Genomic DNA, 18288 nt, shown 5'->3' with positions numbered 1-18288 from the left:
TCCCCGCTGTCCCCCTCTGTCCCCCCCGTGTCCCCCCCGTGTCCCCACGCCCTGCCCGCTGCCCGGGGTCCCTGTGCGGGCCGCGCCCGCTGCCCCCGGCCCCGGGACAGCCCGGGCCGGATCCCGAGCCGGTTCCTGGCGGAGCCGCCCTGGAGCCGCCGGGAGTTCCCGGAGCCCGGCCTGGGATGGATTTTCCTTCGGGATCCTCTTCCCCCCCCCACCGCGGGCGGAGGTGAAAACGCAACAAAACAGCAAAAAGAAATCAAAACCGAAAAAGAAAAACAACCCAAAAAAAAAGGAGATTTCGGGATAATTCAGCTCTCCTGGAGGAGCCTCCGGCGCCATCCCAGAAATCCGAGGATGGGGCTGGGAGTCCGACGGGATCCCGAGGATTTTCCAGGGGCTTTGTGAAGCTCGGATGATTTAATTAATGAACAATTAACAATTAACAGGCGGCGGCCGCAGAGGGGGAGCTGGGGGCGGCCGCTTGGGGGTCGAGGTCACCCCGTGTCCCCCCTCCCGGTATTCCAGAGGGGCTGGGGACATCGCAGCCCTTGGAATGATCCCATGGGAGGATTCCTTGTTTTTCCCCGGCTCCCGGCAGACAATGGGGCCGGAGGGAGCAGCCCCGAGGTCGCGGATCCGGCTTAATTCGGGATTTGGGATGAGTTTCCCAAGCGCTGCTGAGGTTTTATGGATTTATTGTCCGGCCGGGATGCCCGGGAAGAGGCCTGGGAAGGGATTTGGGAATTCCCGGCTCGGAATTCCGGTCAGCACCGCCCCAAACCCGAGGAGTTTCAGCCCAGCTGCCCTGCAGGATCCCTGGATGTGGATGGAAACATCCCAGCGTTCCGCGATCCCGCTGGATCCCGTCCCTGCGCCGCCTTTCCGGGATCCAGGACACGGATAACGCACTGGGGGGATCCCAAAGGATCAGGAGCTGCTGGAGAAGAGTTCTCACGGATCCAAACCCCCATCCCGGGCGATCCAGGTGTCCTTTGGGGGCAGCAATTGGGATTTTGGGGTCTCTCCTGGAGAAAACGTCGGAATTCCGAGCGAGGACGTGGATTTCTGGGATGGTCCTTCCCAAATCCCACGGAGCCACCTGGAAGCGGCTTTGGGGTGTCCTTGGGATTGTCGGAAGGGACGGGGAGATGGGATTTGGGATTTCTCCAGGGAATCCTGAGCGTTCCCCAGGAATTTGGATGGGGGAATTTAGGGATGTGGGGCGGGAACTCCAGAATCGTGGAATTTTTTGCTGGGAATTTGGGATTCCAGGATCCTCCAGCTGCGGGATTTGGTTTTTCCAGGTGCTGCAGTGCTGTTGGATCCTTGTGGGAAAAGGGGCTGGGAAGGGAAGTGGGAAATTCCAGGGGTGGGAACGGGGCTGGAGCAGCTGGAAAAGGGAATGGAGGATCCTGGGGGAGCTGGGGGGGCTCATCCTGGAGAAAAGGGGGATCCAGGGGGGATTTGGGATCTGATCCCAGGGAATGGGGACAGGACAAGAGGGAACGGCCTCGAGCTGTGCCAGGGCTGGAAATCTGGGATGGTTTTTCCATGGAAAAAGGGTTGGGAAGCACCAGAAGGGGCTCAGGGAGGGTTGGATCCCCACTCCTGGAGGGAATCCCTGGAATTCGGGTGTTGATCCATCCCAGCTCGGACTCGATGACCTCGGAGATCTTTCCCAGCCTGGACAATCCCGGGATTCTGGGATTCCCACCCCGCTCCCTTTGGTAGCACATCCCTGATGCCTGACTGGATTCTGGAGTTGGATTCTCCTGGAAAAGGAGCCTTGGGACGCTCCCAACCTTCCCCAGTTCCTCCAGGATGGGAATCCCAGATCCTTCATCCACCAGATTCTCCCTCTCCAAGTGGGATTTTTCCCAGGAAAACTCATTCCCAGCTTTCCCAGAACCCCAGATCGGAAAGGAGCGGATTTTCCTCTTGGAATTCTCCCTCTGGAGCCATTGGGAAGAAGGTTTTTCATCTGGAAACACTTGGATCTATTTTTTTATTTTTAATTATTTTCACTCTTTTGGGAATATTTGAATCCCAAATGTTGGATTTGAGGTTCAGGACTTTGATCCCAAGCCCCATCCCAGGAAAAATTCCAGCCTGGACTTGAAAACATTGGGAATGGTGGAGCCTCTCCAGCCCTAGGGGTTTTTTTGGGAGCTTTGATCATCCTGGCATTAAAAAATGGGAATTTTCCTCCTCCTCTTTTGCATCCAGCTCTGGCTCCCGGCGTCTCCCAGAGTCCGGGAATCCATTCCCGACTTTTCCAGGGCTGTGGAACCGGCTCCGCTGGAAAAGATTCCAAGAAAAATCCCCTTTTTTTCCTGCTGGAACGAGAGGAGCTTCTGGATCCTGGATTCCTGCTGGAATTCCCAAATTCCCTTTGGAAAACTGCTGGGATGGGGATAATACCTGGCAAACTCACGGATTCCTGGAAAATCCCCAATTTATTTTGGCTGAATTCACAGCCTGGGGCCAAGAGACCTCGGAATACCTGGAAAATCCCGGGATTCATGGAAAACCCCAGGATTTCTGGAAAACCCCAAGCTCACTTCAGCCGGAGACACTGGGATTTCTGCAAAACTCAGGGATTCCTGGAAAATCCCAAACCTATCCCAGGACGACGATTCCCAAAAATTTTGGGATGCCTGGGGTGGGGTGTCCAATCGCTTTTCCGCTGTGCTCCCAAGGAATCCCCGAGCGCCGGGATCTGGGAATTGGCGGGAGTTGGAAATTGGCGGAATCCAGGAATTAGCGGGGTTGAGAATTAGCGGGATCCGGGAATCAGCGGGATCCAGGAATTTGGGAAGAGCTCCTGAATTCCCTTCGTTTGGCTCTCGCAGCTCCAGGGTGGCCCCCCCGTGCCGTGAGCAGCCCCCCATGCCCGGCCCGTTTCCGATGCCGGCCCCTCCGGAGGCTCCGGACGCTCCAAAGGCCTCGGTGAGCGCCGGGACGGAGCCGCCGCCGCCGGAGCCGCCCGGTGAGTGAGCCCGGGACGGCTCCTGCTGGGATAACTGGGGGTACTGGGGATACTGGGATGGCATCCAGCCTTTACTGGGGGGACTGGGAGCCCTTACTGGGGTTACTGGTGTTACTGGGAGCCCGGGATCCAGCCCTTACTGGGGTTACTGGGGGCCTGGGATCCAGCCTTTACTGGTCTTACTGGGAGCCCAGGATCCAGCCCTTACTGGGGTTACTGGGGAGCCCTTACGGGAGTTACTGGGGGCCTGGGATCCAGCCCTTACTGGGGTTACTGGGATACACTGGGATCACCCGTACCCATCTCTTACTGGGCCTACTGGGAGGCCCTACGTGGCTCTTACTGGGGTTACTGGGAGCCCAGGATCCAGCCCTTACTGGGGCTACTGGGAGCCCTTACTGGGGTTACTGGGGAGCCCTTACTGGGGTTACTGGGGAGCCCTTACGGGAGTTACTGGGGGCCTGGGATCCAGCCCTTACTGGGGTTACTGGGATACACTGGGATCACCCGTACCCATCTCTTACTGGGCCTACTGGGAGGCCCTACGTGGCTCTTACTGGGGTTACTGGGACATACTGGGACAGAATCCAGCCCTTGCTGGGGTTACTGGGACGGGATCCATCCATTACTGGGGTTACTGGGACATACTGGGACAGAATCCAGCCCTTGCTGGGGTTACTGGGACAGGATCCATCCATTACTGGGGTTACTGGGACATACTGGGACAGAATCCAGCCCTTGCTGGGGTTACTGGGACGGGATCCATCCATTACTGGGGTTACTGGGACATACTGGGACAGAATCCAGCCCTTGCTGGGGTTACTGGGACAGGATCCATCCATTACTGGGGTTACTGGGACATACTGGGACAGAATCCAGCCCTTGCTGGGGTTACTGGGACAGGATCCGTCCATTACTGGGGTTACTGGGACATACTGGCGCAGGATCCATCTCTTACTGGGCCATACTGGGACCCCCAGCATCTCCCGGCCCCATTCCTGTCTCCTGGACAACAGCGGGAGCCGGGAAAGGCCTCGGTTTCCATAGAGATCCGTGTGGGATCATCCGGAATTCCGGACAAAGGAATTCCCCCTGCTTCCCCCTTTCGCCTCCTTGACCCCTTCTCCCCCTTTCCCGGGGCCTTGGAAAAGGGGCCCGAGGGTTTTTTGGGGTTGATTTGGTGGGAATGGGATTTCCATGGAAACCTGGGAAGCTGGGATAGCTCCCAGAGGCAGCCGGGGCCTCCCAGTCTGCGGGATCGGGGTGTCCAGATTCCCCCAAAACCCTCGGGAAAAGGCAGCGGGGTTTGGCTGGATCATCCCGACGGAATCCAGCATTCCCAGCTTCCCAAGGGGGGGGACACAGCCCCAGGTCCCAAATCCCCTCTCCCTGCTCATCCCAAATCCCCTTTCCCAGCCCCATTTCCCACCAGGCAATGGGATGCAGGGGCAGGAGGGGCTCTGGGCCATACTGGGCCATACTGGGCCATACTGGGCCATACTGGGCCGGCCCCAGTGACGCTCCCCGTGTGTCCCCACAGGTGGGCGCGTCCTTTTCTCCTGAGCGAGGCCACCCCAAGGTGACAAAATTGAGCCCCTCAAGGTCACGGTCGACTTCCTGAAGGTGCCCCTGGGCCTGAAGAAGCCTCCCCTGAAGGAGGCCCTGGCCGCTCTCCCGGGAAAACCCAAATCCCACATCCTGGAGCGGCACAAACCCCGGCGTTCCGACGCCATGGATAATGAGTCGCAGTATTCCGGATATTCCTACAAATCCGGCCATTCCCGCAGCTCCCGCAAGCACAGGTGAGGGACCGTGGATTCCCTGTCCCCACCTTTTGTGGGTGTCCCCAACTTCTGTGGGCGTCCCAGTCCTGCTTTTCCCGCTTTTTCCCCCCGTTTTTCCCACTTTTTTCCCAGGGATCGGCGGGAGCGGCACCGCTCCAAGAGCCGGGATGGGACGCGCGGGGACAAATCGGTGACGATCCAAGCACCGGGAGAGCCTTTGCTGGACAACGAATCCACGCGGGGGGACGAGAGGGTGAGCGGGGAAAGGGCTGGAAGCCCGAGGGTGGGATCCCGGCGGGCTCCGGGAGCTTCCCGGCGGAATTTCCCGGCGGAGCGGTCCAGCCGGTCGGGCCGGTCCTGGGAAAATGAGAAAATGAGAAAATGAAAGGAGACGCGGCTCCGGCGGCGCCTCGGGAAAAGCCGGGGCTGGAAAACGCCCCCGGGATCTGACCCCGACAGACCCAAACCTCGAGGATTTGCCCCAAATTCCCACCCGGATGGAACAGGGGAGGCTGCCCTGCCCTCGGTGCCCCTCGTTCCCGAATTCTGGAATTCCTCTGGACTCCGTGGAGCCTGGTCCCGGCCTTTCATCCTCTCCCAATCCGCCCACGCCGGCGGCTCCGGCGCTTTTCATGTTCCCTCTCCGGCGGCTTTTCCTGGGAATGGGGCTCCCAGAGCCGCCCTTCCCGTCCCGCTGGAAAGCCCCAGGCTCCGCTTTGCCCTTTGGAATGAAATTCATGGAAGCGTGGAATTGGTTGGAAGGGACCCTGGGGATCATCCTGTGGGCAGGGACACCTCCCACTATCCCAGGGTGCTCCGAGCTGGAACCGGGCACTTCCAGGGCTGGGGGATCCATGGAAAAAACCTGTGCCAGGCGCCCTCACAGGGAGGAATTTCCCACTTTTCTGGCAGAAATTTGTGGGGAAAATTCCGACACGGAAGAAACCCACCAAATTCCAGGAATGTCCGAGTGCCCAAAACCAGGATGAGGGAAAGACACACGGACAGGGGTGGGGGAAGGAATCCAGCTGGGAAGGAATCCAGGATTTTTGGCACCTCTCTGGCTGGGAGAGGGGCTTCTGGAGCAGGGAAGGGCCTGTCTGGAGCCATTCCCGACAATTCCCAACAATTCCTGACAATTCCCAGCCATTCCCAAGCATTCCCAGCCTTCCCGGCGCGGGCAGCGGTGCGGGGGTGTGCCGGGCATGTTCCTGCTGGCCCTCCCAGCCGGGGGGGTTTGCCAGGAAATCCGGGAGCTTCCCGATCCCAAAGCTGCTCCTGCCGGAGCCGGAGCTTTCCCGGAGGGAAAATTCCCGTTGGAATCGCCGCTCTCCCAGGCCCAGGCTGAGGTTCCTCCACCCTGAGGAGGGTGATGGCTCCGGGGAGCGCTCCCGGCGTGGAGGTGGGATGGGGGTTTGGGAATGTCCCTCTGGGACGGGAGGAATTTGGGGCCACCCCTTGGAATGTCCCATGTCCCCTGTCACCTCCTCAGGGTGACGATTCCTGGTTGGGAGCTGTGGTGGGTGGGAGGTCCTGGAGGTGAGGTGGCCACCTGGAGCAGGTGGGACACGGAGCCACCCCTCGGAATGTCCCCTGTCCCCTCCCCAGGACGACAACTGGGGCGAGACCACCACGGTGGTGACGGGGACGTCGGAGCACAGCATCTCCCACGATGACCTCACGCGCATCACCAAGGACATGGAGGACAGCGCCCACCTGGACTGCTCCCGCCACCTGGGCGTGGCCCTGGGCGTGGCCCTAGCGCTCCTGGCCTTCCTCACGCCCTTGGCCTTCCTCCTCCTCCCGCAGCTGCTGTGGCGGGAGGAGCTGGAGCCCTGCGGGACCCCCTGCGAGGGGCTCTTCATCTCGGTGGCCTTCAAACTCCTCATTCTTCTGCTGGGCAGCTGGGCCTTGTTCTTCCGCCGCCCCAAAGCCTTCTTCCCGCGCGTCTTCGTCTTCCGCGCCCTGCTCATGGTGCTGGTTTTCCTGCTGGTCGTCTCCTACTGGCTTTTCTACGGCGTGCGGATCCTGGATTCGCGGGACCGCAACTACCGCGGCGTGGTGCAGTTCGCCGTCTCGCTGGTGGACGCTCTGCTCTTCGTCCACTACCTGGCCGTGGTGCTGCTGGAGCTGCGGCAGCTCCAGCCCCAGTTCACGCTCAAGGCCGTGCGCTCGGCCGACGGCGCCAGCCGCTTCTACAACGTCGGCCACCTCAGGTGGGGACGGCTCCGGCGGCCTGGGTGGATGTTCCCGTGGTGGGAACAGGGGTTTATTTTCATGGGAAAGGTGGTGAGGGGCAGCGTGGAGAAGTTCTGAGGGAGATGGAAGGGATCGGTCTAGAGGAAAGGGGATCCAAGGGGATTTTGGGTTCCTCCAGGGGGGGTTTGGGATCTGATCCCAGGGAATGGGGTCAGGACAGAAGGGGGAATGGCCTTGAGCTGTGCCAGGGCTGGAAATTTGGGAAAATCCCTCCTGGAAAGGGCGGCCAGGCCTTGGAAGGGGCTCAGGGAGGTTTTGAGTGGCCATTCCTGGAGGTGTCCGAGGAATTCCTGGAGATTCCTTGGGATGACCAAGGGGGGATCAGGCACAGCGTGGACTCGGTGACCCTGGAGCTCTTTTCTCTGGGAATTGATGGAATCATGGAGTGGTTTGGGTTGGAAGGACCTTAAAAATCCATGGTCAGGGACACCTCCCACCATCCCAGGTGGCTCCAACCTGACCTTGGACATTTCCAGGAATGGGGCAGCCACATTTCTTCCTGGGAATTCTGTTCCAGCCCCTCCTGTCCCTCGGTGTGTGTCCCCCTCACACATTCCCCCGTCTCCCCGTGCCCCACATTCCCGGTGTTTCCCCCGCAGCATCCAGCGAGCGGCCGTGTGGATCCTGGAGAATTACTACCACGACTTCCCGGTCTACAACCCCGCCCTCCTCAACCTTCCAAAATCCGTCCTTTCCAAGAAAATGTCTGGCTTTAAGGTCTATTCCCTCGGCGAGGGTGAGATTCCCCCTTTCCCCTTGGCTTCTCCTCTCGTTCTCCTCCCGTTTCTCCATCCCCATCCTCGTGTTCCTCTCCGGAATTTTTTTTGGGGGGGGGAGCTCCGGGTACTTCCTCCGAGCTCACCCCTGGTCTGGACGGCCCCGCAGAGAACTCCACCAACAACTCCACGGGGCAGTCGCGGGCGGTGATCGCGGCGGCGGCGCGGCGGCGCGACAACAGCCACAACGAGTTCTACTACGAGGAGGCCGAGCACGAGCGCCGGGTGCGGAAACGCCGCGCCAGGTGAGGAAAAATCCCTGGATTCCCCGCGTCAGGAATGCCCTTCTGGTTTTTCCATGGATGGGGAGATTCCAGGGGGCGATCCCAGCTCGTCCCAAGGGCGGTTGTTTGGATGGATCTTCAAGTTGGTTGAGGCTTGGGTTCCTTCATCCACTTGAGTGAATCCCACCAGATCCAAGATTTCCATCCCACATCCACGGGGTTTCCCATCCCAAATCCAAGGGGTTTACACCCCAGATCCAAGGGAGTGTCCATCCTAAATCCAAGGGATTTTTCCATCCCAGATCCAAGGGGTTTTCCATCCCAGATCCAAAGGAGTTTCCGGGATCGGTCTAGAGGAAAGGGGATCCAAGGGGATTTTGGGTTCCTCCAGGGGGGGTTTGGGATCTGATCCCAGGGAATGGGGTCAGGACAGAAGGGGGAATGGCCTTGAGCTGTGCCAGGGCTGGAAATTTGGGAAAATCCCTCCTGGAAAGGGCGGCCAGGCCTTGGAAGGGGCTCAGGGAGGTTTTGAGTGGCCATTCCTGGAGGTGTCCGAGGAATTCCTGGAGATTCCTTGGGATGACCAAGGGGGGATCAGGCACAGCGTGGACTCGGTGACCCTGGAGCTCTTTTCTCTGGGAATTGATGGAATCATGGAGTGGTTTGGGTTGGAAGGACCTTAAAAATCCATGGTCAGGGACACCTCCCACCATCCCAGGTGGCTCCAACCTGACCTTGGACATTTCCAGGAATGGGGCAGCCACATTTCTTCCTGGGAATTCTGTTCCAGCCCCTCCTGTCCCTCGGTGTGTGTCCCCCTCACACATTCCCCCGTCTCCCCGTGCCCCACATTCCCGGTGTTTCCCCCGCAGCATCCAGCGAGCGGCCGTGTGGATCCTGGAGAATTACTACCACGACTTCCCGGTCTACAACCCCGCCCTCCTCAACCTTCCAAAATCCGTCCTTTCCAAGAAAATGTCTGGCTTTAAGGTCTATTCCCTCGGCGAGGGTGAGATTCCCCCTTTCCCCTTGGCTTCTCCTCTCGTTCTCCTCCCGTTTCTCCATCCCCATCCTCGTGTTCCTCTCCGGAATTTTTTTTGGGGGGGGGAGCTCCGGGTACTTCCTCCGAGCTCACCCCTGGTCTGGACGGCCCCGCAGAGAACTCCACCAACAACTCCACGGGGCAGTCGCGGGCGGTGATCGCGGCGGCGGCGCGGCGGCGCGACAACAGCCACAACGAGTTCTACTACGAGGAGGCCGAGCACGAGCGCCGGGTGCGGAAACGCCGCGCCAGGTGAGGAAAAATCCCTGGATTCCCCGCGTCAGGAATGCCCTTCTGGTTTTTCCATGGATGGGGAGATTCCAGGGGGCGATCCCAGCTCGTCCCAAGGGCGGTTGTTTGGATGGATCTTCAAGTTGGTTGAGGCTTGGGTTCCTTCATCCACTTGAGTGAATCCCACCAGATCCAAGATTTCCATCCCACATCCACGGGGTTTCCCATCCCAAATCCAAGGGGTTTACACCCCAGATCCAAGGGAGTGTCCATCCTAAATCCAAGGGATTTTTCCATCCCAGATCCAAGGGGTTTTCCATCCCAGATCCAAAGGAGTTTCCATCCCAGATCCAAGGGGTTTTCCATCCTAAATCCAAGGGGTTCTCCATCCCAAATCCAAGGGAGTTTCCATCCTAAATTCAAGGGATTTTCCATCCCAAATCCAAGCAGTTTTCCATCCTAAATCCAAGGGATTTTCCATGCTAAATCCAAGGGGCCTCCCATCCCAAATCCGCGGGGTTTCCCATCCCAAATCCACGGGGTTTTCCACCTCTCCCGGCAGGCTGGTGGTGGCGGTGGAAGAGGCCTTCACCCACATCAAGCGGCTGCAGGAGGAGGACCAGAAGAACCCGCGGGAGATCATGGACCCCCGCGAGGCCGCCCAGGCCATCTTCGCCTCCATGGCCCGGGCCATGCAGAAGTACCTGAGGACCACCAAGCAGCAGCCCTACCACACCATGGAGAGCATCCTGCAGCACCTGGAGTTCTGCATCACCCACGACATGACCCCCAAGGTGCGTGGAGTCATCCAGACGGGATTTGGGTGGGTTTTATCCCATTTGGGATCGTCCCATCGGGAAAAGGAGGGGTTGGGGTGAGGTGGGGTTGGGTTCTTCTCCTGGGGAACTGGGAATGGAGCTGGAGCAGCTGGAGAAGGGAGTGGAGAATCCTGAGGGAGCTGAGGGGGCTCAGCCTGGAGAAAAGGGGGATCCAGGGGAGATTTGGGATCTGCCAGGGGCAATTTGGAATCTGCCAGGGGGATTTGGGATCCATCCCAGGGAATGGGACAGGACAAGATGGAACTGCCTCGAGCTGTGCCAGGGGAAGCTGTGGGTGGGAAATTTGGGAAAATCCCTCCTGGAAAGGGCTTGGAAGGGGCTCAGGGAGGGTTGGAGTGGCCACCCCTGGAGGTGTCTGAGGAATTCCTGGAATTCTGGGTGAGCAGGTGGGGATTGGCCCCAGCTCAGACTCAGTGACCTCAGAGCTCTTCCCCAACCTGGACAATCCCAAGATCCATCCCCAAAAACCCCCAAAGCAGCACCACGGGGCCGTTTTCCCTCCAAAACCAAAACCTGGGCCGGGCCACGCGGAGGTGACATTCCCGTGTCCTTCCTCTTTCCCAAGGCCTTCCTGGAGCGGTACCTGACGGCCGGTCCCACCATCCAGTACCACAAGGACCGCTGGCTGGCCAAGCAGTGGACGCTGGTCAGCGAGGAGCCGGTGACCAACGGCCTCAAGGACGGCGTGGTCTTCGTGCTGAAGCGCCAGGACTTCAGCCTGGTGGTGTCCACCAAGAAGATCCCGTTCTTCAAGCTCTCCGAGGAGTTCGTGGACCCCAAGTCGCACAAGTTCATCATGAGGCTGCAGTCGGAGACCTCGGTGTGATCGGCCGGCATGGGACTTTTCCCGAATCCTTCCGGCTCCGAATCTCCGAATTTGGCTCCTCCGGCGCCGCCAGGCCGCGGAAAACCGGGAAAGGCGCTCCCGGCTGCGGCGCCTTGCTGGGATCATGACCACTCGTCCTTTCTTGAGGTGGCTGAGCCCCTTCTCCTCCTCCTCCTCCTCCTCATTCCCGAAATCTGGATCCTTTGGAGCCGTAACTCAAGGGCTAATTCCAAGAATTCCCAACTTCCTTCTTCACCAGCGTCCTGGAGCAGCTCTGGGTCCCGCAGACCTCCTGCTCCTGTCCATTTTCTCCTGGACAACTGTCCTGGCTCTGGCCTTAAACCACTGCCCGGCCCCGGGGCTGGGTTCGGAATCCCAAGGGAATTTCTTGGGTGGGGGGAAGGATTTTGGAATCCTCTCCAGGATCCATGGCTGCTATGGAAAAGCTCCCCTGGTGCTTCCCAGGTTTTGGGAGCGTCCTCCTCGCCCCTGCTGATGGCTTTTTTTGGAAAAATGAGCGGAAATCTGGGTTTTTTTGGAGGAGCTGAAGGTTGAATTGAGGTTTTGGGAGGTTTTTTTGGGTGGGTTTTGCTGCTCCCGAGGGGATCCGCGTCCCAAATTCCAGCAGCGCCTCCATGGGCGTTCCCAGTGCCATTGGAGCCATCCTGGATCCGTAACCCTGAGGAGCTCCTGGGAGAGGTCAACGAGGTCCTTCAGGAACATCCCTCGAGGAGGCGGCCCCGTGCTGATCCCACAGAATTCCCATCGGGATGCAAAAAAACCCCTTTCTTTTTGCCTTCTCTTGGTTTTGTTTTTAAGGTCACAAATACCTCAAGGATGGATTTGGAATTTTATTCACTTTTTTTCCTTTTCCCTGCTCCAGCTTCCACCTCCACTCTTGTGGGGTCGGAAGTGCCGGATTTCATTCCAGGGAGGCGTTTTGGGGTCGGGTTTTGGGGTCGATTTTGTCCTAAGCACTAAAAAGGGGGAGTTTGGAGCCAGGGGAAGCTTCCCCAGTAAGCACCAGTAGCAAAATGGGGGGATCCATCCCCTACCCGAATTCCAGGAAATCCCTGGATTTTTGGGAATTTTTTGGGGGGAATTTTTTTGGGAATTTCAACTGGGAGCCCATTTTGGGGCATTTTCCTGAAAAAAAAAAAAAAAAAAAAAAAAAAAAAGCAGATGGATCTTCCTGGGAGGGGTGGGGAATTCATAATTCCATTTGGGAATTTTGGGAGGTCAAAATTCCCTTTCTTTGGTTCCGTTTTTGGGGTTGGGTTTGGATTTTGTTTTCCCGCAGAGCCGAGATTTTTGTGCATGCGTGTAGAAAGTTGTAAAATGTCAAATTAATGGTTTTTAATATATAAAAAAAGCTTGGATTTTCCCGGATTTTTGCAGTGGATCGGAGCATTCCGGCAGTGGTAGGAATTTTTTTCCGTTGGTGTTTGGTTGTTTTTTGGGTTTTTTGTTTTTTTGTTTTTTTTTTTTTCATAGAAGAACTAAAATTGTACAATTTTGGGAGGGTGGTTTGGAATGATTGTGTAGATTTTTTTAAATTTTTTTTTTTTTTTTAAAAAAAAAAATTTTTTTGGCTTTTTTTTTTTTTAATTTATTTCGTCTCAGGGGCTGTGGGGCCAAGAGTTTGGGGTCTGTGGGGCCAAGGATTTGGGATTTATGAGACCAGAGATTTGGGATGTTTGCCACTAAAGTCTATGGATCTACAGGGCCAAAATTTTGGGATCTATGGGACCAAAAATTTGGAATTTTTGGGGCTGAGGGTTTGGGGTCAATGCCCAACTCCTGTGCTCATCCCACCCCCAAATCCCCCAGAACCTCCCCAAAACATCAGAGGGAGCTGCGTGTCCCAGCAGAGAAATTCCGAGGATTTTTGGGATGAAATCCCGCTTTTTGTGCTGTTCCTCGTGCAGGGGACACCAGAGGGACCTCGGGGTGGCCTCGTGTCCCTGAGGGGGCTTGGGAGCCACTGGGGCCACCCTGGGACCCTCAGGAGCCTCCGGGGGACGAGTCCGGCTGGGGAGGAGAAAATCGGGAATTGGGAGAGGCTGGAATTGTCCCTTTTCCCCAGGAATTGTCCCTTTTCCCCAGGAATTGTCCCTTTTCCCCAGGAATTGTCCCTTTTCCCCAGGAATTGTCCCTTTTCCCCAGGAATTGTCCCTTTTCCCCAGGAATTGTCCCTTTTCCCCAGGAATTGTCCCTTTTCCCCAGGAATTGTCCCTTTTTCCCAGGAATTGTCCCTTTATCCCAGTAATTGTCCCTTTATTCCAGGAATTGTCCCTTTTCCCCGAGAATTGTCCCTTTATCCCAGGAATTCCCCTTTTTCCCATGATTTGTCCCTTTCCCCAGGAATTGTCCCTTTTTTCCCAGGAATTCCCTTTTCCCCAGGAATTTCCCCCTTTTCCCAGCAATACCAGGGGCTGGGGAGGGTCTGGCTGGTCCAAGGTGGTCTCGGTGTGCTCCGGGATTTTTGGCATGGGATCATGGACATGGGGCTGGACCAGAGCTCCCAAATCTGCAAGGGAAGAGATCTGGGAATTACCAGGATTTGGGAATTCTCAAATGGTTTGGGATGGGAGGAGCTTTAGGATCATCCCAATCCCACGGGAAGGGGCATTCCCACCATCCCAAACTGGAATTGGGAACTTGCAGGGATGGCATAACAAAATATCCCAATAAAATCGAATATCCCAGAAAAAAATAAAATATCCCAATAATCAAAAAAAAAAAAAAAAAAAAAAAAAAAAAAAAAAAAAAGCAGATGGATCTTCCTGGGAGGGGTGGGGAATTCATAATTCCATTTGGGAATTTTGGGAGGTCAAAATTCCCTTTCTTTGGTTCCGTTTTTGGGGTTGGGTTTGGATTTTGTTTTCCCGCAGAGCCGAGATTTTTGTGCATGCGTGTAGAAAGTTGTAAAATGTCAAATTAATGGTTTTTAATATATAAAAAAAGCTTGGATTTTCCCGGATTTTTGCAGTGGATCGGAGCATTCCGGCAGTGGTAGGAATTTTTTTCCGTTGGTGTTTGGTTGTTTTTTGGGTTTTTTGTTTTTTTGTTTTTTTTTTTTTCATAGAAGAACTAAAATTGTACAATTTTTTTTTTTTTTTAATAAAATAAATCTGTTTTGACTTTTTTTTTTTTTAATTTATTTCGTCTCAGGGGCTGTGGGGCCAAGAGTTTGGGGTCTGTGGGGCCAAGGATTTGGGATTTATGAGACCAGAGATTTGGGATGTTTGCCACTAAAGTCTATGGATCTACAGGGCCAAAATTTTGGGATCTATGTTTTTTTTTTTTAATTTATTTCGTCTCAGGGGCTGTGGGGCCAAGAGTTTGGGGTCTGTGGGGCCAAGGATTTGGGATTTATGAGACCAGAGATTTGGGATGTTTGCCACTAAAGTCTATGGATCTACAGGGCCAAAATTTTGGGATCTATGGGACCAAAAATTTGGAATTTTTGGGGCTGAGGGTTTGGGGTCAATGCCCAACTCCTGTGCTCATCCCACCCCCAAATCCCCCAGAACCTCCCCAAAACATCAGAGGGAGCTGCGTGTCCCAGCAGAGAAATTCCGAGGATTTTTGGGATGAAATCCCGCTTTTTGTGCTGTTCCTCGTGCAGGGGACACCAGAGGGACCTCGGGGTGGCCTCGTGTCCCTGAGGGGGCTTGGGAGCCACTGGGGCCACCCTGGGACCCTCAGGAGCCTCCGGGGGACGAGTCCGGCTGGGGAGGAGAAAATCGGGAATTGGGAGAGGCTGGAATTGTCCCTTTTCCCCAGGAATTGTCCCTTTTCCCTGGGAATTGTCCCTTTTCCCCAGGAATTGTCCCTTTTTCCCAGGAATTGTCCCTTTATCCCAGTAATTGTCCCTTTATTCCAGGAATTGTCCCTTTTCCCCGAGAATTGTCCCTTTATCCCAGGAATTCCCCTTTTTCCCATGATTTGTCCCTTTCCCCAGGAATTGTCCCTTTTTTCCCAGGAATTCCCTTTTCCCCAGGAATTTCCCCCTTTTCCCAGCAATACCAGGGGCTGGGGAGGGTCTGGCTGGTCCAAGGTGGTCTCGGTGTGCTCCGGGATTTTTGGCATGGGATCATGGACATGGGGCTGGACCAGAGCTCCCAAATCTGCAAGGGAAGAGATCTGGGAATTACCAGGATTTGGGAATTCTCAAATGGTTTGGGATGGGAGGAGCTTTAGGATCATCCCAATCCCACGGGAAGGGGCATTCCCACCATCCCAAACTGGAATTGGGAACTTGCAGGGATGGCATAACAAAATATCCCAATAAAATCGAATATCCCAGAAAAAAATAAAATATCCCAATAAAATTGAATATCCCAGAAAAAAAAATCAAAACATCCCAATAAAATTAAACACCCAGTTAAAAAAACACCCCCATACAACAAAATATCCCAATAAAATAAAATATAAAAGAAAATATCCCAGTAAAATCAAAATATCCCAGTAAAATCAAACACCCCAATTTAAAAATACCCCATTAAAATAAAATACCCCAATAAAACAAAACATCCCAGTGAAACCAGTAAAACCAGTTTCCCCGACCCCCCAGGCCTCACCTGAGGAGTCGCTGCCACTCGTGGCCAGGTCCCGGATCCCTGTGATCAGAACAGACCCAAAACCTGGATTTTCCACCCCAAATCCCCTTTGGGAAACCCCAAAACCAGCTGAGCCGCAGTTTGGGTTTGGAGCAGGAAAAAAAACCTCAAAACCCCCAAAAATTGTGTGAATTGGAGAAGGAAAGGGGCAGGGGTGACCCCAAAAAAAGGCAAACCAAACCCAAAAGAGAAAAACTTGAGGTCAGATGGGACATTTGGGATGAATTTGGGGAATTTTGGAGCCAGATCTGAGCAAAGGGGAACCCCCCAGCCCCGAGCTGCGACCACTGGAGGGTTTTTGGGATCAGGATCCCCCTGATGCTGCTGCACCCCAAAAAGAGACATTTTGGGGCACTTTTGGAAGTTTTGGGGCACCTTCGGAGGTTTTGGGGCTGTGACTTCTGGAGCTTTTGGGGGCATTTCTGATTATTTTGGGGTTGTGGCCCCTGGATCTTTTGGGGTTTTGGGGGGCTGGGGTCGGGGTCTGACCTTTGTCCTTGGTCCTCTGGTAGGTGACAAAGAGCACGAGCAGGGCCAGCACCACGAAGATGACGGGGGACCAGTACCGGGCTGGGACACCCGAGGAGGCTCCTGTGGGGACAGAGGGGACCAGGGGGACAGTTTGGGATATTCCAGGGTGGTGGCAGGTCCCCCAAGAAGGTGACAGGTCCCTCAGGTTGGTGGCACGTCCCCCAGAGTGGTGACACATCCCCCCAGAGTGGTGACACATCCGCTAGAGTTGTGACACATCCCCCAGAGTGGTGGCATGTCCTCCAGGCAGGTGACAAGTCCCGAGGGGGGTGGCACCTCCCTCAAGAGGGTGACAGGTCCCCCAGGGCTGGTGTCACCTCCCCATGATGGTGACAAATCCCTGAGGACAATGCCACGCCCCCACAATGGTGACAAATCCCGGGGGACAATGCCACCTCCCCATTGTGGTGACAGATCCCTGGAGACAGTGCCACCTCCCCATTGTGGTGACAGATCCCTGGGGACAGTGCCACCTCCCTCCCTTTCCCGTGGAACTCACGGGTTTGGTTCCCCGCCGGTGTCACCGCGAGGTCCCCAGTGCTCGTGGTGACCCTCGGCCACTGCGTCCCCGTTGTCACCGCTGTCACCGTGTCCCCATCCCCGGTGGCCGTGCTGGGGTGTCCTGGTGGCTCCAGGGGGTCCCGTGTCCCCTCTGGGATCTCCTCGGTGACGTTCCCGTTCCCGTTCCCCCACTGCTCTTCCTGGAAGCCGAGAGCTGGGAATTTGTGGGATTTGGGATTTGTCCGTTCTCCCCCAAATTCAGGGGTTGGGAATGGGAATATCCACCCCAGTGTCCCCTCAGGGGACGTGGGACAGAGTTTGGGGACATCGCCAGAGGGTGAGAGGTCAGGAGGGGCCCCAAAAGGAAATTCTGGGAAAGAGGAGAGGGAGGGAAATCCCGGGAATTCCGAGGGAGCGGGGACGGGATCCCAGGAGCAGCCAGAGATGTTCCAGGTGAGATTTGGGATGGAGACCCAGGAAATTCTGCCCCCAGAGGGTTTTGGGGCTCTGGGACAGCTCCCCAGGGAATGACTCCGACCCCAAAACCTCCAGGAGGGTTTGGAAAACACGCCCAGAGACCGGGCGGGATTTTGGGATTTTTGGGTTGTGCCGGGGTTGGGTTGGATGATCTGGGTGGGTTTTTCCAGCTCAGGAGGTCCCAGAACTCTCTGAGGGGGCTGAGCTCGAGCAGAGCAGCGGCCCCACATCCTGTGAGGTTCACACCTCGCCCCCAACAACAAAAACCCCAAATTTGTCAGGTTTTCACAATGGAAAATGGGGGCTGGGGCTAAGCTGAGGCTGTTCTGAAACCCAGGAGGTTTTGGCATTGTGCCCCCAGCAGGGAATTACAAAATATCCCAAAATATCCTGATTTGGGCATGGAATTGGGGGATGTGAGGTGGAAGGACCCACCAGCATCATCCAAGTTCCATTTGTGGCCCTGCCGAGATTAAAACCTACAAAACCAACCCAAAACGGTCCCAATGCCCCTCCTGATGCTCCGCCAGGGTGGGCTGGGATGGATTTGGGGAGCTGGGACATCTCAGAAGACCCCAAAACCCTCCTGGGAACACAAACCATGCCCAACAAAGCCGGGCTCAACCCAAACCTGAGCTTAACCCCCAGGAAAAGCCCTACAGGGACCTCCCTGAGCTGCACCCGCTGCCTTCAGCCCCTTCCTCTTCCTCGTCCTCCTCACCCTCGCTCCAGCCCCACACCCCGAGTCCCCCCGGCCCCACTCACCGGCCCCAGAGCAGAGCAGGGCGAGGCAGAGCCCCCCAAAGCCCCTCGGGCCCATCCTGCCGCGCCCCAGCCCCACCCCGGCCCTCGGAGCCGCCTTCCTTCCCCTTTCCCGGGCAGGAAGCCGCGGTTGGTGACAAAGGTGGTGAAATCGGGGGAGGAACGGGCAAAAACCATCCCCTGAGGTGCTTTCTCCACCCCATGGATCGTCTCTCCACCCCATGGAATTGTTTTTCCATCCCACAGAATCGTTTCTCCATTCCACGGAGAAATCCCATGGATTTGTGTCTCCACTCCATTGGATTGATTTCTCCATCCCATGGAATTATTTTTCCAACCCATGGATCATTTCTCCACCCCACGGATCATTTCTCCATGGGAAGGGGCAGGGAAAGGGTTGGAGGTGTGGGCAAGGA

At 56.1% G+C, this 18288-nt stretch overlaps 1 protein-coding gene across 2 annotated transcripts in view; it reads left to right on the top strand.

Annotated features, from left to right (window-relative positions):
• Positions 1 to 12429, top strand: part of VANGL2 (VANGL planar cell polarity protein 2) — a 13409-nt gene extending 980 nt beyond the window's left edge. The window contains exons 2-9 of one of the 2 annotated variants that reach the window (XM_041468635.1): positions 2859 to 2995; positions 4536 to 4797; positions 4912 to 5032; positions 6388 to 6995; positions 7638 to 7774; positions 7924 to 8059; positions 9874 to 10105; positions 10716 to 12429. In XM_041468635.1, the coding sequence (XP_041324569.1) occupies positions 4727 to 4797; positions 4912 to 5032; positions 6388 to 6995; positions 7638 to 7774; positions 7924 to 8059; positions 9874 to 10105; positions 10716 to 10976 (1566 nt within the window). In that variant the 5' untranslated portion in view covers positions 2859 to 2995; positions 4536 to 4726 and the 3' untranslated portion in view covers positions 10977 to 12429. Of the gene's footprint in view, positions 1 to 2725; positions 2996 to 4535; positions 4798 to 4911; positions 5033 to 6387; positions 6996 to 7637; positions 7775 to 7923; positions 8060 to 9873; positions 10106 to 10715 lie in introns of those variants that run through there. The other variant, XM_041468634.1, reaches the window with a different exon arrangement.
• Positions 12430 to 18288: the final 5859 nt, after the last annotated feature.

The sequence above is a fragment of the Pyrgilauda ruficollis genome, unplaced genomic scaffold, assembly GCF_017590135.1.
Source record: "Pyrgilauda ruficollis isolate IOZ18807 unplaced genomic scaffold, ASM1759013v1 scaffold222, whole genome shotgun sequence".
NCBI classification, from domain to species: domain Eukaryota; kingdom Metazoa; phylum Chordata; class Aves; order Passeriformes; family Passeridae; genus Pyrgilauda; species Pyrgilauda ruficollis.
The sequence above is the reverse complement of the archived record's forward strand: the minus strand, read 5'-3'. Positions and strand labels throughout refer to the sequence as shown.